General features: G+C 35.4%; 2 protein-coding genes across 3 annotated transcripts in view; both read right to left on the reverse strand.

Moving 5' to 3' along the window:
* Window positions 1-1681: 1681 nt before the first annotated feature.
* Window positions 1682-8302, reverse strand: Orc6 (Origin recognition complex subunit 6). 2 transcript variants are annotated; one of them, XM_089637740.1, is made up of 6 exons: window positions 8164-8302; window positions 7955-8081; window positions 6486-6671; window positions 5679-5734; window positions 4164-4357; window positions 1682-2926 (listed from the first exon to the last, which is right to left on the reverse strand). In XM_089637740.1, exons 1-6 carry the CDS (start codon window positions 8226-8228, stop codon window positions 2709-2711), a joined length of 846 nt encoding a protein of 281 aa, XP_089493866.1. In that variant the 5' UTR covers window positions 8229-8302; the 3' UTR covers window positions 1682-2708. The 2 variants fall into 2 exon arrangements, with proteins under 2 accessions (XP_089493866.1, XP_089493867.1); XM_089637741.1 differs by lacking the exon at window positions 6486-6671.
* Window positions 8303-10468: 2166 nt separating this feature from the next.
* The window catches only part of LOC149419231 (uncharacterized), a 54605-nt gene continuing 37905 nt past the window's right edge, over window positions 10469-27168 (reverse strand). Inside the window, exons 3-11 of the mRNA XM_089638162.1 lie at window positions 17796-17978; window positions 16974-17322; window positions 16285-16504; window positions 15327-15510; window positions 14559-14869; window positions 14010-14337; window positions 13788-13919; window positions 11129-13582; window positions 10469-10920 (exon numbers count right to left, since the gene is read on the reverse strand). Of these exons, the coding sequence (XP_089494288.1) occupies window positions 10761-10920; window positions 11129-13582; window positions 13788-13919; window positions 14010-14337; window positions 14559-14869; window positions 15327-15510; window positions 16285-16504; window positions 16974-17322; window positions 17796-17978 (4321 nt within the window). The 3' untranslated portion in view covers window positions 10469-10760. The remainder of the gene's footprint in view (window positions 10921-11128; window positions 13583-13787; window positions 13920-14009; window positions 14338-14558; window positions 14870-15326; window positions 15511-16284; window positions 16505-16973; window positions 17323-17795; window positions 17979-27168) is intronic.

Consider the following 27168-nt stretch of genomic DNA (forward strand, 5'->3'; position numbering starts at 1 on the left):
GAAAAGAATTTTATTAATAAATATCTTGTAAAGTCTAAATTGTTTTTTCATTATACTTACATATGCAATACCTATGCTTTTGAAAAATAAAAATGCACACAATATTAGTAATACTGTTGGGTAACTTCTTAACACGTTGAACGCCATGTAGGTCACCGGTGACCTCATAACGAAAATCGTCATTTTTCTGCCATAGCGCCATGACAGTCACCGGTGACCGCAATTAATTTTCTTGATTTTCATGGAAAATTTAGGTAAAAAAAAAGGAATACATTTTGATGGTCGCCGATGCCATCAGAGTATTTTTTTTTTTAAATTTAAAATGGTAATTTTTCTTCATTTCAACAATGGCGTTCAACGTGTTAAATTTATTTATAAAAAATCAATTACAACGTGACTGTGATTTTTACTGGGGGGGCCCCATCCAATGAATTTTCCACGGGCCCCCGATAGTATAATTTCGCCACTGCCAGGTAGCCCTAATGGCACTGGAAAGTAACCGATGCGACTCCAGACTGGTGATGACATTCTTGAAGAACTTGCTACCATCAATAAAATAACCCTGATCTGGGTACTAGGACATAAAGGAATTGAGGGCAATGAGCTGGCTGATGGACTAGCAAGGAAAGGGGCGAAAGCACCACTTGCGGGATCCAAGCCGGCCGTAGGATTAGCAGCTTGCCACACTAAAATACATATTGAAACGTAGGTCAAATCCCGGCACTGGGAGGATCCTGATGTAAATAATAATAATAATAATAATCGGATGACTTGTATAGCGCCGTTTTTGTGCAAGGGCGCTGTAATATGCCAGCAAATTTACAGATGAAACTTATTGAGCTTCAGTGCTAAAATCATAATTTAACAACATTGCTTTGACAGATTTATATAAATTATATTTGGTGGAAGAAAAATACACGGTGTCCGGAAACTCGTAGTACAAGCGGGAAACTGGAGAATCTACACCACATGGGGAACCCAAAAAAACATAAAGTTTTTTGATTTGAGCATTTTCAAAAAAAAAAAAAAAAACAAAAAAAAAATTTTTTTCGGCTATTTTAGGGTTAAAGTTTTTTCTGGTGTTTAGGGTTGAATAACAGATGTTTTAACTCTGCAGAGCAGAAACATTTTATGATTACACCGGGTTAAATGAAGGGTGATTTCAAAATAATGCTTCAAATCCGAGTTTCTTCATTTGTTTTACTTTCAAATAGTTTTAATTAGTTGGGTACTTTGATCTTCAGTAATAATTTATAAGAATTTGATTAAAAAAAAAAAAAAAAAAAAAAAAAAAAAAATCAACTTCAAACTCGATTTACTCGATAACGAAAGCTCAAATAAAAAAAAAAAAATACTACAAAATCGACTCCAAATGTGATGTAGATTCACCAGTTTCCCGCTTGTACTACGAGTTTCCGGACACCCTGTATACAAATTTACACGCATTTCCCAGAAAAATATAGAAATGTAAATGTTTCCTAGATGTAACACACTAAATTAAAAATTTGAACAAGGATAACAGATGAAAAACTCGAAAATTCAATGCGATTATCCTTAAGCAATACCAACGCCAATATTGATAGTTAACTTCACACAAAATTTTGTAATGAGTATATAATATTAATATTATGTCGTTCATTATATAAATAAAAAAATACATAAGAAATAGCAATGTGTTTTATTTATTTTAATATTACTTTATTATATTTAATAATTTGGTCCGGCCCTTGGTTCGGAGACAGAATAATAATTTGGCCCCAGACCTAGGAAAGGTTGCCCATGCCTGCTCTAGAACAACTAGCTATTCTGGGGAAATTACTTATGGTAGATTATATGTTATTTTTATAAATATATAAACACATTATCTGGTAAGACAGTACAATTTAAAAAAATAATAATTTTTGCAAAAAACAAGTAAGTTGTTATGAAAATAGAATCAGCTCAAAATCTGGCGATCAAGAAGATAATAATTATTATATACAACAATTATTATAGAGCTTAAAGTCGCTCAAAATATGTTATAATTTTAACAAAACTACAAAAGATACCTACATATATTTTTAAAAATTCAAAACTAGAAGGAATCATCTCGCAAATACTCAATAAGATGCCAATGCAGTGATGCCAACAAAACCAGAAGGAATCTTCTCGCGAATACTCAATTAGATGCCAATGCAGTGATGCCAACAAAACCAGAAGGAATATTCTCGCGAATACTCAATAAGATGCCAACAAAACATGGTGACAATTTTAACATGTTACCAGTCACACAGCACTGTGTTTTTCATAGGATAGGCACAGCTTTTAAATTTGATGTGGTTGCATTTTATTCATAATAACAATTTATTAATCCTACATACCTACCTATATATAATAAAATTTATCAGAATTGGCAATATTTGTTCATCTATATGATATTTTTAAAAGTAATGTCATAATATTTTTCACTGGAGTTCCTATTGGGTTATTCGGTATAGCTGGCCATGCTAAATAAGATTTTTTTTAAATAAAACTTTTTGATTCACCTTAATTACTATAAAAGGCAACTATCTGCATTTGGGAAATTTATAATTTTGATGTTTAAATTTTAAATTTTGTAAAATGAAAATTCGCTTTCGATGTATATGGGATGACAGCCATTTACAATAATTGATGTAGATGATATTTTCTTATGTTGGTACTACATATTCCTGATACTATACTCAGTTTCATTTAAAAACTAATCGTATTCCCTTCTCTCTATCCACACGTGCGGGGGAAGTGCCGAGTTTCAGGTCTTTGGGAGAGAAAGAATTGATATTGACTTTCTTGTTTTCCATTTCTATCTCCTCGTAGGCCTGCTCCAGGATCCTCTTCTTCCAAACATCGTAATCTTCTGCTTCATCTTCTGTACTTTTAGCATCAACAAAGTCCAGTTTTGATTTTTCTGAAAAATACGTACTTCATTTATTATACATATTAGGTTAATAGATAATAGAAAAAAAAGGAAGATATGATAACAGCACGGACTATCAAAGCGGTGGAGCCAGTGAAAGTTATGCGTCTGATGTCTAGGTAGGAACAACGGGGCGCACCGTAATAGTATGGGTGAATGATGTTGGCGACACTTTTGTGCACGTTTTTTATGATGGCTTTTATAAAGGGTTTGCCATCTAACGTTTTTTTTTTCAACTAGTGCTTATTTCGTGAATGGTAACACTTACCTCATGTCTGATTTGACAGATAGTTAGTGTTATCCTTCCGCTGAACGAATATGGTTGTGTATACGCTTGAACAACGCTGGGAAATATTGCGACATTACTTTGAAAATCATGGTAATGTTGCAGAATGTGTGCGAAAATTGCGTACGGATTTTGGAAGAAGAGAAGCACCGTCGGCTCCGTATGTTCGTTATCTTGTGAGAAAAGTGAAAGAAACTGGCATCCTCATCGATAAACCAAAGCATGAAAAGCCAAAAACAGTGCGTACACCCGAGAATATTGCTGGTGTGGCAGAAAGTGTGCGTGAAGCGCCATCAACATCAATTCACCGTCGTTCTCAACAATTGAACGAATTTTTGTTCACAAAAATTGAGGAGGAGGATATTGGCAGTATTTGGTTTCAACAGGACGGCGCTACGTGCCACACAGCCGAAGCTATACTCGATGTTTTTATAGCATTTTCAAAAAAAAAAAAGTTATTTGGCGGACCCTTTAGATTGTTCATATGTGAGAGGGACCAATCTAATTATAAAATCTCAATTAAAAGATACATAATACAAATGTGATTCAATATAGAGATGGATGATAGTAGAAGATATAAGAGAAGAGGAAAAAAGGAGAGAAACCGCAATGTGGACACATCAGTTTTTTTATGTGAGTCACAACTACTCCGAAACGTCTGGAGATAGTGAGGCTATGGCAACCCAGTCAGGGTATGTTATAAGGCTGAGGGTAGTGGGGAGGGAAATGAGATGAGGAATAGGAAGGTTGGAAAGTACCTGGCTATCCAGATCTGGACACCAAACACGACTATCAAGGGTAGCCATGTACACTTAATGACAATTTAGGTTCCGAATACCGATAATGTGAAGGTTTGTAAGGTCTAATAGGTAGATGTGCACCCATGCAGAACATTTCACCTTGCCACATTTTTTCCATCACGAGCTATGGACCCCAAATTACCTTCAAACTTATCGCTAATTATTTGCGCAACGTTTTTATTATTTTTGCTAGTCCGTTGGTTTTTAGTGTCTGCTCTGTCTTTGCTGAATTCATCCACCATCTTGGTCCATTCGGCATCCAGATTGTTCCACTGCGAGGGTTTGAGATGACTGCACGGTATCAACTTGCTTTTGGACACTTTGATGTTCTCTAATCTAAAATAATAGAAAATAAAATAACATATTAAATTTATTTCTTTGTGAGCATGTTCACACTTATGAGCAAAAAAGAGACCTTTTTTCGCAGTTCTTGCACTGGGTTTAGTACTATAAACGTAATCGCAACGATTGCACGGCAATCTATATAGGTAAAACTGCGCATAATGTATAATAATAATAGTAGAATAAAGTAAAATATATATAATAAGTAAAGCGCCCTTGAGGTGATTTTGCACAAAAACGGCGCTATACAAGTCATCCAATTATTATTATTATTATTTTACTAACACGTTAAGTGATTGATTAACTGATTTTTCAGAAGTTGCCGAACATTTAATTGATACTACATAATATGATTAATAAAAATACAGGAATCTAAGTAATACATAAAAAAAAGCGAAATTTTAAACCAACCCTTTGTCAATTTGTACCCTTTCTCCCTAGGTAACCCCCACCCTTCCCCTAGCCTACTAGTCAATCCCTCTCTTATAACCTTTCTCTTTTGTTTACCTTATAATCTCCCTCTATACTGTAATTTAGTTTATATTTTTACTGTCATGATGAACGATGAGATCAACCGAAACCAATCGACGTGTACAAATCAAATAAAGTGGTTTTAAATAAAGAACATTTTTTTGATTTTGTGTAATGTCAAGCCACAAAGTGTTTGCTTTCTAAGGACGGGTTGTTTCAGAGAATTTGAACAATTCATCAAATTTCAACGTTCATTTTCAAGTTCTGTGAAAGATTTTTTCAAGTTCTGTTTTTATTTTAGTTCTGTCAAGCAACTAGCATATAATGATAAAATAACAGAACCTGAATAGGACTTTCAAAGAACCTTAAAATGAACGTTGAAATTTGATGAATTGTTCAAATTCTCCGAAACAACCTGTCCTTAGATAATAATATTATTATGACTTACAAATAAGTCAAGGTACATTCACAGGATATAATAATTCATAATTCCAATTATGAAAATGGCTAACTAACCATCACGCCGTTTCACCGCAGGGGTAGGCAGAGAGGAGAAACCGTCAAACAATTCGGTCTTGACACACTCTTCTTGCCTCATTCACATTCATACATACTCTTCTATTATTCTGAATTAAAATAATTTCTGTTAAAGATATTATATTATGTAGGTAGGTACTTTTTGGTTTGTCTGAAGTATTCACACAAAATCTGTTCCAATTTTGAAAACAACAAAGTTCAGAAGAAATATGAGTACATTGAACGTGAATAATTCCACGCAGGAATAATGCATATCACAGATAACTGAAAGTAGTATGTTTGATAGTAATAATAATCATATATGTACCTGCAAGCCTGGAAAACAGCCATACAGGCGAATTGAGGATGGGCCAGATCTGAGTTCTGGAAATAGGTAAGAACAATAAAAATGTATTAGATTTATATAACTGAGCATACTTCAGAATGTTAAAAAAGCATCAGGTTTGAAAGGTGACTACTATTGCCCTCTATGGTGTAAATCTTAAGCTAATATCCATACATCTGTTGTATCTGTCGTGTTTGTTACTCACTGGTTATAACATATTATGATAAAGCAGTTTTTGTATTATTTGTATCGCCGGTCTCGAAGAACAAGGTCGGATGTGCAAATTTGTAGTTTTGCAGTAGAGCTGTTTAAAGTGTCGTTTCTGCATTTTTACTGTTTTTGATAAAATATTTCCCTAATTAAATAGAGGTTAATGCAAAATATCAAACAACACTTTATTTATTGATCTCAAAAACAGTAAAAATGCAGAAAAAAAACTTTGAACAGCTATAATGCAAAAGACAAATTTGCACTTCTGACATTGTTCTTCGGGACCGTCGTAATGATAAAGTAGAGTTCTACTTCAGGGTCAGTTCTTTTGTTATTGTTTTGGTTTGATCTCTTTTTTATAAATACAACGAGCTCCTTTAAAACTTCCTTCTTCTATTTCATACGCAGGGCAGGGCAGTTCTTTCAAACTATCAGGGGAGGCCTAGCCAGCCTTTATCTGCGTAGAGATAAAGAGTGCAAGTCATCACGCAAATTGTTTCTATTGTAAATAAACGCACATAAATATTTTTAACCAGAGTGTTTTGTTTATTGAAGTGACCTGAAATCTTAACAACATACCTTTATATCAATCTTTTTAAACCAATCCAGTATTTGATTAGCTGTAGCCGAAGCCTGAGTGCATCCAAACTGGATACAGAGACTGTTAATGTTAACAATTTCCTCAATATTCAACACTTTCTTGATGTTATGTTTTGTGTTTGCATAAGCAGACTTCTTTATTGCTGCTAATTTAACTGCCAGTTCCTGGAACCCAATATCACATATTTTAAAGTTAAAAAATAAACCTACAGATACATGGGACATGGTCAATAATCAAATTTTATTTTTAAAACACTTGTATCAATTAGATAACAAAGAGAAACAACTACTTCAGTAACTAGAAATGAAAGCATTATCAAATTTGTTCAAAATATGGATTTCATCAAAATGTTATAATGTTGTTGTGATTTTTGAATGGGAAAGGGATTTTGTTGTAGAGTTTAGTAAATAGAATAAGATGTTTTTATTGTGCAAATGTTGTATTTGTAGTTGCTTGTTGGATATGTTTTTAACCCTGAGATCTAGTATTTTTAATATATGTGTTAGTTGTTATTTCTTGTGCTTTGTATTTTAAAATGTAAAGGAGTATCATTTTAATTTTAATAGACTTGTTTGATTGACATAATGTTAAGCAAATATAATAGAATATAAGGAGATATGCTATGTGGGCCGCCCGACTATCGGTGGATCACAGTCTACTGAGCATGATTTCAATACGTAAAGATTTCGTTCATTTAGTCGAGTTTCTGTTGTCGCCGAGTACAGTTCTTCCTCGTTTTATTAAAAATGCCATCTCATTTCATCATGTAAGTACAAAATTAGAATACGATAACATTTTTTAATGATTTTTCAAAGTTTTTATTGACGTCAACCCCCGCATTCGCCGGCGAAGCTGTCATCGCAAAGCTAGTGACAGGACGCGATTACGTGTAAAAACCGACTATCGATATATCAGAATAATTATTAAAATGTATTATTTGCCAATAACTATTGTTGTAGAAGCTGATGGTGGTATAAAAAAATTATTTTCTATTCAAATAAAAAATAATATTATCTATAACTTGTTTTTATCTATGAACATTGATTGGTAAATGAAACTTAAATGCATATTTTTACCATCTCCTTGGACGTAAATAGTTGCTTTTATCGTAATTAAGTTAAAACAAAGTTTTTACCTATAGTGTGACTGTTAGGTAAATATTTACCGAAAATGTAAACTTTGCAGGGCAAATCATTTCCAATGATTTTATAGTCATGTTTATTGGTAGAAATAGAGCTATAATTAAAGGCGCTACTGAGTACTAATATCTCGTTGAAACTTACACTATTAGAACGCGATAAGCGGTGAGCGTAGAACGGATTCGGTAGTTTTAATTAGAGCATTGGAGAGCTGGAGGTCAGTTGGAGGTAGAAAAGCGAAACCTATTTTTTCACTTCATGTCTCATCTAAGTATGATACATCAATGTTGGTAGTTGAAATAACTCACAATGTCAAATTGAAGTCCGTGGGAAGCAGCTGCCAAATCCAAGCATATAACAGACTTAGTTGAATCACTAATGTTGTTGCCTCCAAACATTTTCAATTTCAGCAATCGGTCAAATTCACAAGCTTTTCTAAAAAAAAAAAATAAACTCTCGGTTAGTTTCCCCGAAACTTTTGGTTATAAGCATAAATAATTTAACAAGTATTAATTACCCAATAACAGCGGTTTCATCGCTGAAACCCAATTTAGTTCCCATCAACTTGATTATTTCTGTCATTTTAAAACTATCCGGAATTTAAACTTATTTCTGAAAGAACAATTCGCTTTGGCGCTAAACTGCGCCAAACAAACGGCTAAACGTCAAAACTCAAAACCATAGGTCAAAACAATAAAGTCTGTTCGTGTTTTTCCATATAGATTTTTGGTTCCTTATCTATGGGATACCGGTCCATCCGCGAACATAAAAAACCCTGGACATAGCATTAGTGCGATTTTGTATGAATATTGAAGCCAAATCGAGGGTGAGGGGAAATTGGTTGGCAGCCATCTTGCATGACTAACTTTTGAACTGATTTGTATGCAAAGTGGTGCATAATGAACTATAATTATTTTATTTTTGTCTTGTTAATGCAGTTATAATGACTTATGATTGATGTGACAAGGAATGGGATAATGTATTAAAAAAATTAAGTAGGTTTTGGCATTTTTCATACATCTTCCCCCTTACCCTGCGGCTTCAAATTGCTCCCGAATCGCTCTATCCAGGACTTTTTTTCAGGCTCCATCCCATGCATGGACCTAAAAAGCCCTGACAGAGCATTAGTGCGATTATGTATGATTGCCTGGCAGCCATCTTGCATGACTAAATTTTAAACCGATTTGTGTGCAAAGTATTAACTATTAGTATTTTATTTGTGTTGTTGATGCAGTTATAATGGCTTATGTTTTTTTGGGATATTTGATGTGACAAAAAATAGGATACGTCATTAAAAAAAATGTAATGTCCGCGGATTTAAATTGCTCCGTCCATGGCTTTTTATGTCCATGGTCCAACCATGGTCTGACCCAAGGACCTATTAAGCCCTCGACGGAACTATTTGAGAAAATTTTGAAGCCTCGCGGAGAGGCGGAAGATCTATGGAAAATGCCACAACTTATTTAAATTTTTTAATGACCCCTCCAATTTCCTGTCTCATCAAATACCCATTTTTTCAATAACTCTTAAAATTTCATTAACCATACACACATGAAAATAAAATAATTCATTATATACCACTTAGCATACAACAATTTCAAAAGTTTGTCATACAAGATGGCTGCCAGCAATTTCCCCTTTTGGCTTCAATGTCATACAGAATCAGACACTAATGCTATGTCCAGGGCTTTTTAAGCTCATGCATGGACCTAATTAGCCCTGGACGGAACTGTTCGAGAAAAAATTAAAACTGCGGGGGGGGGAGGGGGAAGGTGTACGAAAACAAAACTGCTTAAATTTTTTAATGATTTTCTCATTCTCTGTCTCAACAAATATCCAAAAAAATCATAAGTCGTTATATTTGCATTAATAATTGAAAAAATATATAAATATACATATATTATTCGACCCATAGTGACTTCGGCAAGAATTGAGGCCCAGAGGTGGGTCAACAATAATTGTGTACCTACTACATATTAAAGTATCTGTGGGCCATGTACAGTAGGTATGCCCAGCCCAGATTCAATGCGACAATGTTCTTTTTAAGTTTTTTTCTTTCATTTTTCAGCATCTTAACAAGAGTAATATTAATTTATTTGGGACACGTTCCAGAGTGGAATATACCTACTCTCAGTATCTCCCCGGTGAAAGATCACATTTAAGAATTGAAACGTTGCTTGAAATGGCTTTATTCGTGTTTGGTGACCAAATCTGAATAGCCAGATACTTTCCAACCTTTCTCTTTCCACGCCCAATACATTCAGCCTCACAATGTAGCATTGGAGATGCCATAGTCTTACTGGCTCCAGAAGGATGAGATAAAATTAACATTTTATTTTAGTTAAATTCTTGAAATCAACAGGGTTCCTTCAAATCCTTTGCAAGGTTTTTGGGCTAAAATTACCATTTTTGCAACAAAAATTGCCACTTTTTGCGTAATATTTTTTTTTACTAATCTTATTATTATGTTTTGCAAATAAAACTAACGCTAATGTTGAGCCATGACACGTTTGGGCGCAGCATGTTTTCACGGAGTCAATCACCGTACTGCATAAATAAACCACTTACTGGAAAATTGGATGGTTTGTAGGCAAACCCCAACATGGCTGTTCAGCAAGTTGTACAGCAAATCGGACCGTGAGTAGGGCGTATAACAGTGTTTCTTACTTGCCACTTTTATCTTGAGCAATCTTGAGTTCGTGAGACAATAGAGTCTAGATTTATTGTGACATAATTGCCTGTAGGTATGTATTTGTAGGTTGTAGGTGCATGGAATATGTGTAAAGAAATGCAAATGCCTAATTTTTCTTTTTCAAGTAGGTATTTATTTTCTTCTGCTGATACAACTTATTTGAGTAATAACAAAGTATTTACATTTTAGTCATAAGAATGCTGTTCACTTATAATATTATAATAAATACTAAAAATATATGCTTTATTACTTGATTCAATAAATTAATAATATATTATCCAAAAGGAATGCAGAATAATACAAATGTGTTAATTTACAGTTATCGAGATGTTTCAGTAAAATCTAGTTGTCTCTTATTATTCAAGCAGTAGAATGCGATTGGTTGCTTTTAAAATATTTTGATTGTGGCGAAGAAATTTTCTTTAGGGTTTTCGGGTTTGCGGAAGCTTTACGTGGAACCTGGGGAACATTGGCCTGGGAAGCTCCTTGGAGGCCATGGGGTCTGATTCAATCGATGGCATTACTGGAGCTGCTTTGGAGTTTTCTTCTGGTTTTTCTTCGTAATATGCCCATCTCGAGGGGCTGAAAGTAAAAACAAAGGTTAATACTCCTGATAAAAATTCAACTGAACATGAATTTTGGGGATGAAGGGTGATTGGAAATCATCATAGGAAGGTTGGAAAGTACCTATTCAGATTTTATACAGAGCTAGCAAGTTTTACTGCTCTGTTCAAAGGCTATCATGATAATTTTTGTTGTGGAGGGAATAAAATGAATACATTTCTCTTACCTATTCTCACTCGGAATGACGTCAAAGAAGACATGGTTTTTATGTTTATTATTTCCTCTGTTCTGCTGTAGAGCATTAATAAATAACCTTCTTTTAATTGGAGATATTTCAAAGTCATCTTTCCTTTCAGCAATTGGCAAATTTGAGTCAACATGCTCCTTGCCATTAGACTTTTGATTTGAGGATTTTTCTCCATCCACATCTTCAACACTGCTTATAGTACTAGAGTCATCAGCTCCATAAAAGTGTTCATGTTCCTCTTTATCTGGTTTCCAAACATTGTTATAGTTTTCTTTTATAATTTCGCCCCTTTCAACAATTACTTCTTCTTCATCTGTGGTTCTAGCTAAATGATGTTTCACAGCGTCTTGGCTCTGCGGGTATTTATATAAAATATTTCCAATATAGAAATGCTTCACTGGTTTAACTGTAGTTGTTTTAGATGCGTACACAGAAGTTGGTGTAGGCCTATTTGAAATCTTGTAATTATTCTGGTTGGGTTTTAATACAATTGAAATGTCACTATGGTGATGAGTTCCGTACTCGGAAGCCAAACTAATGTCAACGGAAGGCTTTGGTCTTGGCTTGTCAGGACGCCGGCTTGGATTCCTATTTGAAGGACTTGGTTTCCGAGTGTGGGAAGCAGAGTAAGTGTTTTCATTGTTGCTATCACTGTCTGGTTTTACAGAGTAGCTTGTATCAGGTCTGTTACTCCATGAAGAAAATTGTCCATAATCGCTTTGTAAAGGTTTATTGTAAGAATTTTCGTCATCTACATTGTCATGTCCAGTATTGTCAAAGTTTATCGGTTTTGGGTATTGGGGTCTAAAGTTGGATACAGGTTGTTGGGAAAAAGGTTTTTGGTAACTAGGTCTAGTAAAAAGTGGAATGTTTTCATCGTCAGAAGAAATAGATGAATATCCCCCATTATTGTTAAAGTTGTTGTTAGTAGTAGTCGGTTGTGGTTTTGGTCGATGGTTGTTATTGTCAATGTAAATGGTTATTCCTGTAGGAACTGGTCTTGCTAGTGGTCGAATAGGGCGTTGATTGATGCCGTAGCTGTCGTCAGCAGATATAATAGTCGGTTCATTGTCGCTTGTACTGTATTGCGGTCTTGGTCGGTTGAATAAGTCAGGTCTTTTGGTTGTCTCAATGTGACTGAACGTCACTAAACCATAAGGGTTGTGGTCTGTTGTGGATTGGTAAGTCGGTTGGTAAGGACTTGGTCTCTGATGATGGTCAGGATTTTGGTCTAAGTCATATCGGTCTTGGGAGGTAGTCTGAGGTCGGAAACTAGAGTGTTGCGGTCTTAAGTAGTCAGGAGCGTAGGTACTGTATTGTTCGTCTCTGTCATAAGTCGGTCTGTTATTGGCTACTGGTCTGTATTCTAATTTGTTTTGGTTGTAAACAGGTCTTTTATTGAAGGGGTAAGAAATTATTTCGGGGTCTCTATTGTAAGGCTGTTGCCCCTGAATTGTTATTTTGATTGTCTCTTTTTGTGTGTTGTATTTAGGTGTAGTAGTTTTTGGAACAATGTTAATTAGGTATGTGTATTTGTCAGGGGGTTTTACTGTAGTAGCGTATTCTTGTTGGTACAGGGTTATTTGTGGTTTAACTATAGGTCGAAGAGGTCTTATCGTATTAAAAAGGTTACTGAAGAATGGAAATTCTTCGCTTAGTGATGGACCATACGTTTTAGAAGCCAAAGCTTCTTCGTTATTTAACGAGTCATTTTTTTTGTCCACAGAAATTAGTAATTTGTCAAGGTCATGAGAGCTTGTGGCGTCAGGGTCAATGTCAGGTAAAGATCTTCTACTTAGTGTGTTATTAGTCTCGTCAGTACGTTTATGGGCAGCGGTGTTGTCATTTAATAATGTCTTACTTGTAAAGTCTAGTTTGTCATTTATCTTAATAGTTGTACTTTGTAAAGTCGGTTCAGTGACAGTCTGTCTGGGAAAGAATTGATTGTTGGTCAGTCTAGTCTTGGGTGGTCGGGATGTGGAAGTTGCTTGGGAGGGAGGTTTAGTTTGTTTTGGTAAGTCAAGTTTGTCGTCTAGTTGAAGGGAGCTTAGGGTCACTGTCGGTCTTTTTTTAGGGGTTGTTTTTTTATTTGTGTTAAAAATGTCAGCGAGTAAGTCGTCAATAGTAATCTGTTTGGTAAAGTTTGGCTGTCCAGTCGAGGGTAGGTGCAGGTTGGTTGTCCGTTCAAAGTTGTTAATGCTATTGTCAAAGTCAAATTCACGTTCAGTCCAGGGAGAAAGGTCAAAGTTGTTGAATAAGAAACTGTCACAGGGAACACGCTCATTGCCAAACTCTGCGGAAGACAGGAATACAAATGGCTGCAAAGTGTCCACATTTTCCATCGTCTGGCACAGGACTTGCGCCAAAGTCACCTTTCTTATCTGCTGCAGCTGAGCTGGCGTGAAGGAGGACTCAAATCCACCATTTTCATACCTAAAAAGAAAAAATAGTTAAAAACACAGTGTACACAAGAGAATATAAGACATTTGACATTGTTAAGGACGGGTTGTTTCGGAGAACTTTTATAGGACTTTCACAGAACCCGTAAATGAACGTTGAAATTTGATGAATTGTTCAAATTCTCCGAAACAACCCGTCCTAAATATTTTAAAATATCAAGAAATATTTTATATCTCACCAGAAACGATCCCCCCTCCTCAGGTTGGAAAACTGCTGAGCGATGATACAAGCAAAGGTAGGTCCCACGAGGCCCCCTACTACTGGCCTCTCCGCCATACCACCCGTAAAGAGATCCACGTCATCAACGAATCTAAAAGATAAATCACATCAAATTATTAGTTATCACTACAGGGTCCTGCAGGAGATTAGAGTATTCAAATATTACATTGCTTATATTTACCGGTAAACACTTTCTAGTCTTCTCACTGCTCTAAGAGGCATTATCTTAAGCAGATCGGACCAGCCTTCTATTGGAGATAGTCCACAAGGTTCCCTCCACTCTATATAAGCCGGTAAGCCGTGGTCACGGCCTCTCTGAATGTTGATGGAAGCCAAGTCCATGCCAAATTTGAAGCGGCTGGTTTGGAAGAGATGGTTTGTGAGCTCGGGCGATATGAATTCATCTCGTCGCTGTGAGGGTTGGTTAGTCATGCCCAGCAGAAGGCGGTCTACGGCTCCCAGGCTCCATATATTGGTAGGGTTGGTCAATTCTTCATGGAGAGATACATCTGCAAGGAACACACCCTTTAGCATACATTCATCTTAGATTCGGTCTTAGAATTGTAACATTTCATAAAACCATGTTACATCTGAAAAAAACTATTCTAACAAGACTTCAGAACGAGGAATTATAAGATCATCACATATAAATTTCAGAAGGATTTCATCATCAGTATCTTTCGAATAGTATTGCATGTAAATAGATAGACTTTTAAAGTTTGGTACTCACTGTTGGGAATTGGACGGTGGAAGCGGTCATATCTCATAAAGGAATCTTGGACCAGGCTGTGACCGAACCTAAAGGCAGCAGCTCCAAAAGCATTTGCCGGGTTAGGATTGACTTTGGGACTATACGCCTTGTAGTAACCCTTCCTTTTCAACTCCAGGTCAAACAGACGCGTTACTTCCGATCCTAAGACGATTGGGAGAAATTCTCTGTATGTGATGTGTTGTACGAATGCTCCGATGATTTTTCTTGCTTCTTGGTACACTTTTTCATCGCTCCAGTGCGGGTTTATGTGAGAGAGTTCTGTCGCCATTCTGTAAATAAAGAATGGTTAGTTTATCATTTATTTACGATAGTGTGACCATGCTGTAAATATTGTTTAGTTTCTTCATAAGCGTTCAGAACGAGGAATTATAAAAATCAACATCTTTTAATTTCAGTAGGAATTTCATCATTTTAGCTTATGAAGTATTAATCAAATACAATGTTTTGAGTGATCCTTTGACTATCTATACTGTGAAATCATCAAATATGAAATTATAAGATGAGGGTGAATTGCCCAATACAAAAATTATAAGATTAGAGAGGGGCTGAACTGGAATCTAATTAGTAATTAGTTCACTAGTTTTTTACTGATTATACATAGAAATATTTAGATATATTATAATGATCAGTATAGAAAGTTTAAGTTCTCATCAGTGGAATTACTAAAACCATTGTAGTGAATAAAGTGGCATCTTTTATAAAACATGGCTATTTAAATAAACCAACCTATTATGTTTCCTGAGCCACACAATGTGCATTGCCACCAGTCCCGGGTGTTCGTTGACCCGTCCGTCTCCCGCCTTGAAGCAGGAGGAGTCCAGCGCTCCGCCCTGGCACAGGGCCTCCGTATCGCGTGCCTCGGGGGGCAGGATGGGGCGCCGGGTCTGCAGCCGGCCGTACTGAAGCATTCCTGGAGAAAATAATAGTGATATTAATAAAAGTTTTGAAGTTCAAATAGTCAATTCTGTTTTTACACAACTTCGTCAAAAAAGGGAATGGAATTCGAATTACATATTTCTAAATAGAATTGGAGCATGTCCCCCGTGTAAAAACAGAACAAGTGCATTAATATTGGAATAAGCAATTGATAGATTTTTGCACTCATAAGTCATTGTTTCAATTATTAATAAGTCATGGTTGTCAGGGTTTCATGTAACTTGTTTTTCTGTGATTAAAAGGTCGATGTCTTGAAATTTGCCTCATTGAGAATGTTGTTGGAGAAGAAAATCTTAATTATAATTTAAACAGTAGTAATAAAGCCTTCAGAACGAGGAATTATAAGATCATCATCTTTAGTAATCAGTTAGGAATTCATCATTGGCTTAAAGCAAAAGTAGTTCTTTCATGCGATCAATTCAATGGGCACAATTCATATTGAATTTAACTTGTCATTGTAAAAAGTGTTTTACAAGAAATTACAATATGTGACAAGTTTAGTGAGATTTATTCTGTAGGTTCCAAATTCCTCAAAACAAAACAAAACTTCTTAATGTTTACAATGCTGGTCTTTTCAAAGTATGACTTTAAGTGAACCTTCACTGGCCACATGTATGCGACATCTGCTTACGGAGATAGCCGCCGCCAGGTCACGTAAAGGTTACGTGACCTGGCGGCGTGTTGTGCGTGCGCAGATTTGATTGTATATAAGAAGTGATAAGGTTCTATAATGATAAGTGATATTTACCATTTCTGAAGATCCTCAGTTTGTCGGAACTTCTCGCAGAGCTGCTGTAGATGGGCGAAGCGTCAATATAGGCCGTGACTTGGTTCATTTGTTCCCGGTAGCCTAGTTCACAGCCGGCCCGAGGAGCGGGGCTCGACCTCACAAACTCTAGGCAGCGAATGCCCTGAGGCCCGTAAAAAGGATCATCTTCGTGCACTGAGATGGGCAGGCACTCTGGATGCTGTGAACAACAATGTTACATAGTGTGATTATAAAATTAATACAATTAAAATAGATTTAGTTAGGTACTAGTGTTCTTTTCCATAAGCGTTCAGAACGAGGAATTATATAAATCAACATTATTAATTTCAGAAGGAATTTCATCATATAGCTTATGGAAAAGGGTATAAATTAACCATTACATACCAGTTACAAATACCTCAAGAGCAATTAATATTATGCAGATTAAATTTTGATGCCCCTTATCAAACAAAACCAAAAGACCCCCAGGTAGGTTGATCATTATACTCAATAGTAGTAAGAAGATTTGTATTTTTGTGTATCGCCGTTTTTGTGAAAAATAATCACAAAGGCAATGTGTGCGGACTGCTATATTGCACCTGTATAAAAGCGGAACTGCTGATATGTGAAGAACAGTAATTTCAACTTGAAGGTTAATCAAATACTAGGTTCCAGAAAAAACAACTCACCAGCAAGTCTCTGGAGATGAATTCTCTTCCGCCGTTTCCGCAGCATCGCGGAATGGATCCGTTGAATCCCCTGGCCTGCGAGGAGCTGGTGACGTCGTGGTCCAGGAACTGCCCCCACTGCATGAGCATGTGCGTGACCCCCGCGTCCTTCGCCTCGCCGCGCCCCCGAGCCAGGTGAACCGCCTCGCTGACAGCCCTGGCTGAGGGCAGTCTCGCTCCCCCGCGGCCTAATCTCACTTCCTGCACCCCGTCCGAGTAGGTGGCGGGTAGGAAGCGCTGCACGGCAGAGAGCGCGGAGCCCCAGCGGGGCCGCCGCGCGTTGTTGCATGTGCCATCGTGGGTACGGTACCTATAAATACATTCTGACATTAGCATTGGTAAATACATGTCAAAACAGAATTTTCAAGAAAGTTGAGAACAGAAGAAACAAACCTAATCCAATCTGATTCATAACGTAACTTAATCTAACCAAACTTAACCCGTTCTTTAATCATGTTCATTTGTGAAAGTTATCAAGTTTGGTCAATATCTATTTTTTTTTTTGAAATATCGAAATTCTATCTTCATTCTGTAAATTTGCAACATCAGTTTTCTTTCAAATCGGTATGGATCTGGTCTTAATACAGTATTTAGCGTTTTTTCTAACCTAACCACTATAACCTAATGTTCTCACGAAACATAGAAAACCTTTATTAGTAAAGCCATCAGAACGAGGAATTATAAGATCATCATCTTTAGTATTTCAGACAGGAATTCATCATTGGCTTGCAAACTGTATTAAAGCATAAATATGTGTTGATGATAATTTGATTTTTATTATACCTTTTTGAAGCCGGAGGGCACCTGGGGTCGCCCCTCAGGGGGCACTGCTGCCGCAGGGGTGACTGTCGCACGCGCGGCCGCGGAGGACGCTGGCGATTCTCAGCTTCGTCCTCATCTTCATTATCACCGTCCTCGTTCAGGCCATCGTTGCCGGACGTGCGGCTCTCTAGTTCATCAGGGAATCTGAAGAAAACAAAATTCAGTTAGTAAACGAGGAAAAGTAGAAAAACGTATTTTTTCGGAGCATCTAAGACAGTCATCTCGCTATATGGCAATGACTTATTGAACGCCAGACAAGCTGCAGCATTGGTGTGCCTGCACGCTTTGAAACCCGAAGGTTCTGCAGCATTGGCGTGCCTGCACGCTTTGGAACCCGAAGGTTCTGCAGCATTGGCGTGCCTGCACGCTTTGGAACCCGAAGGTTCTGCAGCATTGGCGTGCCTGCACGCTTTGGAACCCGAAGGTTCTGCAGCATTGGCGTGCCTGCAGGCCATTGGAATTTGATGGGTTAAAATCGAATTAAGAAAACGGAAACTACTTTGGGAGCAATAGTTACGGTCATTGCTCTGAACTGTTCTACAACATTGTTATGGCTGACACACTTAACTTTGCGGACTATTTTTTTAATTCTAAAATGTTTGTTTTTAAAATATCTGCAGTGGCGACGCCCCCAACTCCAAAAGTAAAACAATTTTAGTTTGTAAGCAATACACGTATTGGTATTCCTCAACAGTTTTTTTTTCGAACGATTTATTTGATTGTCTTCCTTTTCTTTTAAAAAAGCCTTCGATTATGTTTTTTCGCATGCAATAGCATTGCAAGTCTTGTAGAGAAACCAGTTTTATATTCAGTGGGCAGCTACAATATTATGGCACGATTGAATTGTTGATTTGTATCGTCTACACTTTCACATAAGTTTATGGTCACGTATGTAGGTACTGAAAATCAGTGATCGTCAAATTCGCAAAAATAAAAAATATCGATGGTTAATTTGATATGATTTTTTTTTCGCCATGTTGTTATGTTTTATCTTCGTATCTGTTGCTAGTAACAACTAAATAAAAAAGTAAATATTTACCACTGCAAGATAAGAACGCGAAAAAGAAGAATATTATGGCAGTGAAGCAAAAATTCCCTTGTCACAATAATACTGAAAAAAACTAATATTGGTAGAATGAATGTCTTGCATATAATTTAAAAATTCTGATAATGCGTTGTCGTTTTTGATAAATAACTAACTAACCATCAAACCGTTTCTCCGAAGGGGTAGGCAGAGAGGACGGACCGCCAAACAACGCGGTCTTGGCACACACTCCTTGCTTGATTCATATTCATTCATTGTCTCATACATACTTAACAGATAGTTTATTGTGTAAAAGCTAAATGTGTGGCTAAATGGTATATTTGCAAACATCCATGGAATATTGGACGACTTCCAGAAGTTTCCTCGGCGAAAAACTAGTCTGTATTTATTAGGTAAATGACGAAAAATAGATAAAAACAGAAAATAACCTGCGACCTTCGTAAGGGTATGGCGGGATTGTATATATATTTCCTCCAAGTGCGTAATTCATGAAGTGTGATGGGGTACCTACTCCCACGTTCGGGTTATGGAGGTACCTAAACTGTTCGAACATCATTATACTTAGGTAAAAATGGTTCGTGTGCTGTCCGGTTAAAATAACCGGTTGATAAGCGTTGTTAAAAGTCGCCGAGTACGTACGAAGATCGAGTGAGAGTTTGTTATTCAGCAGAGGTAACTTTCACTTGTAAATATGTCGTGTTTCGCATGCCTGATGTGTTTTTTTGAAGAGCTATTTTTTACGTAAACATTCGACTTAACTACTATTATTATACCTCACTCTTAATAAGCGCAAAACACGCGAGGTATTTGCTCTTCCATAGACTTAGAGAGAAATCGACAGTTGATGAGTTTGAATATTTAATAATGGTAAAGAGAGAAAGTGGATATGAAATCTCAGATGAGGTTGTAATTTGAAATATTTAAGTTTAAATATTGCATGACAAATTAAATATTGACAGAATTATTCACTCGAATGAATTAGACATCAAATTAGAGCTTCGAAACATTTCAGTTTTAATCGATTGAATCGATAAGATACGACCGAGATATTCGCTGAGGAAGCAATGTTACGGTCTTAAAACAAAAGAACAATAAAACGTTGTTTGTTTCGAAATCAACGCTATTTATGTCCGAGCGCTTAATTCGAAACACTATTTGATTACCTATTGAAGTGATTAGGAATTGGATACTTTGATTACTTCCATCACTTCTCCGAATAATTTAAAACGGCGCGGCGGTAAGCAATCGGCATAAACCCTGCGCAAAAAAATTAAGTTCGTTATAGTAAGGTAAGGTCTGCAGCGTAATTCAGTGACGAACATTTCTGCGCGGGGTTTATATATTACCGACACGCGGGACAATTTAAATTTAAATTAATAACAGAAATGAGTAGGTACCAGTAGTTTTTAAAATTGTTAACTATCGGGCAGTTGAAAAATTAAGTTTTTTCTAAAATTTTCTCGTTGGCAAAACAAAATGGTCTCCTGTATTTATGGGCAGAATAGCAACTTGCACGAATAGAAATTTTTAGTATATAATGGCTTGTTTTCGAAACGAAATATGGAAACTTGTTAGAAAACCAGTCATGTCCATTTTACGCATGGGAAAAAATGAGTTCTAGTTTTACATTGATTCTTATAAAGTACACTTAGCTTGGTAGGTATATTGTATTAAATGCGTGCTGATTAATGATAGTAATAAATACTAAGTTAAAAATAAAAATAAATTACGTATTTATGGATGTCAAGAAAACTTACGTGTATGTAAAACAAAAGAATTGTCGAAAAGAAAAAAATAGCAACTTTACATATAGGTACGTACGTTAGGTAGATCCGCGAGTGGTTTATTTATTGGTAGATACACTGAGATGCTTTTAGGTAGCTACGGTTTGTAAATTGGGCTTAATTGAATAAGTAGGTACCTACCTACCACGGAGAAATACAATAGTATTAATTAATGATTTTGTTAACACATTGATTTATTTTACGTGCCATATTGGTTCTAATTATATTATTTTAGTTTTTACCGTTATTATTTGGAAGTCATTATCGGTTAAAAATAACTTAAACACGTGGAACCTAAACATGCGCTTTTGGAGTTAAAATTATTGAATATTTTAAATAAATCCTTTTTACAGAAAGTACATTATCGGTTAAAAATAACTTAAACACGTGGAACCTAAACATGCGCTTTTGAAGGTATCTCAATTATTGAATATTTTAAATAAATCCTTTATACAAAAAGTACAATGCCAAGTCTCTCCCTACGTAGGTACAGAATTTTATACTAAAAAACGTCAATTGTTCAAAAATAAACTTACTACAATAGCCTTTGAGAATCTATTCACAAATTTCTTGGAAGGTTCGCACATGTTTCTTCAGAAATAAAAGAAACCCTACAGCATGCCGACCGAGCCAATCGCTTTTAACCTAAAATAAAATAAATAACGCTTGTTGCCATGTGGTAACAACGTTGCCGGCGTCATTGTAAATACAGAATTACATGACAAATAAACTTTGTGTGGGCGACTTAGATTACGTACATCGGTAGGTGATAGTGATAAGGAATATTATGTTTGGATAGAAAAATTCAGAAATTTAAGAGAATTACAAGTTTTGGTAGAAATGTGTACCACTGATAGCTCTGTTGAAACATCTCCCTCTTTCTCATAAACGTTGCATGTAGCAGAAAGAGACGTTAAACTATCAGCGGCAACGCCACGTGTATAATATTCTCTACCTACTACAAATAAAGTGAAAATATAATGATTCTTCACTATATTTTAGTTATTTGATCTGGAAAACGAAAGAAACTATATAATATTTTCCATACCCGTATCAGATATTTCGAACGATAACCGACTTCCGATAAGCGAACACACCCAAAGCTGAGAAAATATTAAATTTAATTATAATGCCTGTTTTTTAAAAAGTCTACAATACGTATGACTATAATTCACTGCAAAAACTGTTGAAAATGAAAATCGACATTTCACGTTCCAAAGAAAAATTTGAATAATTACCATTCGAGCACGCTTGCGCTTCCCGCCACGTTTTCCCGGTCTGTTGTGGGCACTGTTCCGCATTTAACTGGCAACACAGCACTGATAAAGAACTTCACTCTGCGGCCATCGCCGGCCGACTGATGAAATCGAAAACGGTGCATCTTTTAAATACGAGGTATCGCGCCACGCGAAGCTTGCGTACGCCAGCGGTCGCCAATTTGTTCTGCTGTGGATGTTTTCCGTATTATTTCAGGAATGCTGAAAAATTTTCCGCGAAGTAAAATAACAAGCATTAAACCGTTTCAATAACAAAAGATCTCGTCTTTTAATTGTTATCATTCTTCATCCCAAAAAACTCTTAATCAGTAATATGGTATGCAATACCTGTTTTCGTTTGTTTAGTCTGTCTGAATAGCTATTACAATATTTTAATGGGAGTGTGAAAGTAATTTTATATATACCTATTTGTACAGAGCCCTCGAGTTGATTTTCGCAATAGTGGCAAAAAGGGGAAATTTGCCAAGTAGGTATTTAACGACGCTTTCAGAACAGTTATTCTCAACATCTTTATTTATTTAATAATGCAGTATTTATTATACACAACTGAACTGTCTCAGTAACAATCTTATTTATTTGTTAAGTGATACATTGAATATGTCAACTGCCTCGGTCTTGCTAGTTCCCTCTTTTAGTAATCTGAGCAAAGAGGAATACATATGGTGATTAGTCCCAGAATTTCTGCACTGAAATAAAACCCGACTTCTAGTTTTATTTTTGTTACTTATACTTTGTGAAATCCGAAAGCTTATCAATGAAAGCAATTCTGGACTCAAATGCATCATCTAGAATTTTATATAAAAATACAAAGTCATTGAGGTCCAACATTATTGCTGGAATACCTACCTATTTTATAACATAGAAAAAACGTAATAATTTATTTTGTGTTCTTTCAATAGCTTGAACTATATAATAAATTGTAATGTGGATTCCAGATGGGAGAATTTTACTCAAGTTGGCTTCTAACAATTGTATTTATAATATTTTGCAGATTTAAAAGTGATTAGGTTTAACTGTAAATAATAATAAATTGAGTTTTTTTATTCGAATCAATAAAAAATTTCGATACATACATCTAAGCAAATATACATATATGAATGTACGTATATAAAAATAATGAAAACGCTGTTTCCAAAGTAATACTAAATAAGATGTATTGCCGTCTTTTCACTGCGTATTTTTTCTTTGTTTAATTTCTTACTAAATAGGGTGAATATCCAGAAAAGCTTTTAATCCTTAATTCGCAAAAAAATGAACAATCACTTCGTCTCAGTAATAACATTGCGGAACAACTATTTCAATCACCGGAGAAGTAAAATAATTAATTTAAATATCTATTTCTTTCAAATTAATATGAGACAATTTTTCGTCTTTTGTTCACTCCACGTTTGTGACATATGAAAATAGGTTAAGTATACAAATCCAAGATCTTTTTTTTTAATAATAGGTAAATATAAAAATGCCTTAAAACCTATTTTCATGTCACATCGATAGTAATAATATTGTTTTAGTATTTCTATCTACTCTACTCTAACTAAGGCCAGCGCCACACTTGACGGAAATTCCGTCGTGGATCTTTCGCGACGGAACGCCAATACATGTAATTGCATATAAATTACAAATAGCGGGCACACTACGCGGAAGATCGGTCGTTCCGTCGCGGACGATCGGTCGCTCCGTGGCGGACCGCCGACTCTCGCGTCTGCTCCGTCCTCCGCACACCGATCTTCCGTCGGCGGAAGATCGGCAACGTCGCATTCCAAGTATTTGTATGCATCGCGCCACATTCGGCGGATAAAACGCGGCGACGACGCACGCACAGGATGTTCGACACTGAACGATTTATTATCTAAGTGCAAAATAGAGTCGACTGATAATCCGCCACTGAATATTCAGTGTGGCTGCAACGTATGGTAACGGATTGACTCCCGCGGAAGTTGCGCGACGGAATTTCCGTCAAGTGTGGCGCTGGCCTAAGAATATTCAAGATGGCCGCAAAGTGAACACAGCGGATTTATCAACATTTAATTTTACGAAATATTAATTAAAACGTAATATTTTGCCTTTCTTGTGACTGAAATAGTTGTCCATCGTTGTAATTAAACTGATACGAAGTGTTTTTTTAATAAATAATTAAGTATAAAGAGTATATTATGTATATGTATATTTACCCTAAAAAAAAATACACGTAGATATGATTTGAGATTCTTACGGCCAAAAGTATTATAGTGATTTATTTTTAGGGTATTATGCCACGCTGCGCTACTTCCTTCTTTAGCCAAGGTTTTGGACACTGTAATGCTGTCCGAAACGTTGGCTAAATAAGGTATTGCAACACGGCATAATATCCCCAAAAAATCAGTATAATAAACATGCATTTTTTCATTTAAATAAATAGTTTTAAGGTGGCTTCGAAATTTGAAGAATAAATTAGTTTAATACTTGACAATTTAACCGCTTTATTTTTCATTCATAATTTTTATTTTCCAAATTTATTCGTGTGCCAATAGTTGATTGTCCCTTATTTCTCTGCGATCTTCTGTTTTCGCGTCGCACTTAGAAAGTGTTTGCTGTCCGATGTACCTAACTTTAATGAACCATTAAATCGCATGCAATTAAACTCCGCAACGTTTATCCCGCGATGCACTGGTGACCGGGCACCGTGCAACAGGACAACAACTCTATACTCAACTACACTGGCGACCGGACACCATGCAAAATGACGACAACTCTACACTGGCCAGTGTTGCATGAAATATCGATTTCTATTATTATTTTTAAAATATCAAACATGATACATAGAACCAACGAATGTGAGAAAGCAGCTAGGAGCAATATGCACACGCACACACGAGAAATAAGTGTAAAAAGTGAGTAGTCAAAGTTTTTTTGAGTACTTTCTAGGTCGTAAGTAATCAATGTTTGTATTGCAGAACTTCGTAATAGCGATTAATCTAAAGGGTTATACAAAAATTAAGGAGAGGTCATAAACCCTCTCCCACGTAGACCACGTCATGTAGTTATTTATATCAGCGTTTCTGAAAATATTTCAGGAAATGAGAGGTCGAAGCGAGACAGAAGATAAGTGGTGTTTACTTTCATAAATGATATGATAATTTAAAAATGTGTTATCTACCAGTGCTCATCTCATTCTATTAAATGTCTCTCTGATCTTTGTTAAGTGGGTACCTACATATCTATACGTTTTTTGAAACTTAATATATTATGGGAAACAAATCGTAATTGTCTTTATAATGTCCTTTTGTATTCATTTTTAAAGATAAAAAATATTAATTTATTATGTATATTCAAAAAAATATTTTATAATTTATTAAAGAAACAGTTAACTTATAAGCAAGTTATTTTAAATATATTTTATTATTTCATTGAAGAAACGAATTCGAAGATAATACTAATAAATATAAACGAAACATGAAACAGAACAAGATTTATTACAAAACGAATTCTATGTTCGATCACAGTTGACTATTACCTTTTTATTTATATATGTCTTATTCTGTTTCATGTCTCGTTTAGATTTATCAGTATTATATTCTTTATTTATTTAAATTATCCGAATAATTATTAATTTATTTTATTTTAAGGGTAAACGCGACGTTATGGTTGTTTATAAATAAACATTTTTTTATGAATTAAATAAAAATATTATTAAAAAAACAATTCTTTCCAAGTAACTGATAGTACCAAATTTACTCGTTTTTGCTCTTAGTGAACTATTCTTATAGTTACCCCAAAGAACAAAAAAACTATTTACCTATATTACAATATAAACTTCATTCGTTTATTAATTCCGTACAATTAAGATTGACGGTTTTCGTATATTATAATAAATATGGATTAATTCACTCGTATTAATTTAATAAATATTTATGTGAGCATTTCAGCAACAGCATCGTATCCTGGATACGACATTGGAGAGGTGACATCTTCTTGAATAGTTGATTAACTACCTTTGTGATATAAATTCCATAGTTAGATAACTTGCTTGAGTGTAGAGCAGAGACGGTTTAATAATAGTAAATCACCGACCTTCCTACGAACTCAGATCTCAACGAATGACATAAAATAACAACGTTATTTTTCCGTTAAATGCAAAATTGCTGAGTTTTAATTTACAAATATAAATAATACCGTTGGAATAACTTTTCACTTTAATGACAGATCTAGTGCTAATGTATCTAGGTAACTAACTAACCATCATCATTACTAAATTTTATTTGAATAATTTGTGTTACTTCACAGTTTATTAAATTAAAATAATATATATAGTGTATTGCGTCACTTTACAGAGTTGAAGATACTCTCAGTATCGCCCTGGTGTAAGACCACCTTTCATAATTGAAACGTTGCTTTAAATGGCTTTAGCAGTGTTTGGTGACCAGATCTGAATAGCCAGGTACTTCCCCACCTTCCTCTTCCCCATCTCCTTCCCCTCCTCACTATCGTCAGCCTCACAACATACCCCAATTGGAGATGCCATAGAATCACTGGATCCTGACTGTCGGTATGGAAAACGGTTTGGAAATCAATTTAGTCATATACGTAAACTAAAATACCTTAAAAAAATTAAAAACCCTTTAAAAAAATCATTTCAGTCAAAGTTCTAGTGACGTACATACGGCAAAAAACAAACATAAGAAATGTTCCCTGTGACCATTCGGTAACGAATTATTGCAAACGAAAATTTATAATATTACATAACTTAAAATTGATAAGAGCAGTTGATAAGCCTGTTCTTCATTTTGTAGATTAACATTACCGTAAACCTTGTGCAGATAACAAACTTCGATTACTAAATATTACCCATATCATAGAAATTTATCAAAGAAATAATAAAATAATAATATAGTTTTGGTTTTCGTTTATATGTTCAACTGACATTGTGACACCGTATGTTCAACTGACATTGTGGCACTGTATGTTCAACTGACACTGTGGCACTGTATGTTTAACTGAAACAGACTTTTTGTGACGAGACTTTATAGGTCAACTCAAAGTTTTTCAATACTTTTCAGCTCGAAATGTTTTTTTCCATCGTGTGCTAAGGATATTTATAAAATAAATTTAAGTGAACAAAAATAAAAGATGCCATTTTATATATACTCATTTGTAGATCGACTATAATTTGGTAAAACAATTTTGGAATAATTTTTAATTATTATATGAAAAACTCTTTCAGAGACTTCCAGAGTTTTTCATTGGTGGAT

Source organism: Hesperophylax consimilis, chromosome 12, assembly GCF_061612785.1.
Source record: "Hesperophylax consimilis isolate HC1 chromosome 12, BYU_Hcon_1.0, whole genome shotgun sequence".
Lineage (NCBI taxonomy): Eukaryota > Metazoa > Arthropoda > Insecta > Trichoptera > Limnephilidae > Hesperophylax > Hesperophylax consimilis.

Excerpts from the sequence above, each read along its gene's own strand:
- Orc6 (XM_089637740.1), bottom strand. The coding sequence starts at position 8,228 with ATGACAGAAATAATCAAGTTGATGGGAACTAAATTGGGTTTCAGCGAT. Across the intron at positions 8,082-8,163 it reads GATGAAACCGCTGTTATTGG|AAAAGCTTGTGAATTTGACC; the intron begins GTAATTAATACT and ends TTTTTTTTTTAG. Across the intron at positions 4,358-5,678 it reads GCTGTTTTCCAGGCTTGCAG|ATTAGAGAACATCAAAGTGT; the intron begins GTACATATATGA and ends CTATTATTTTAG.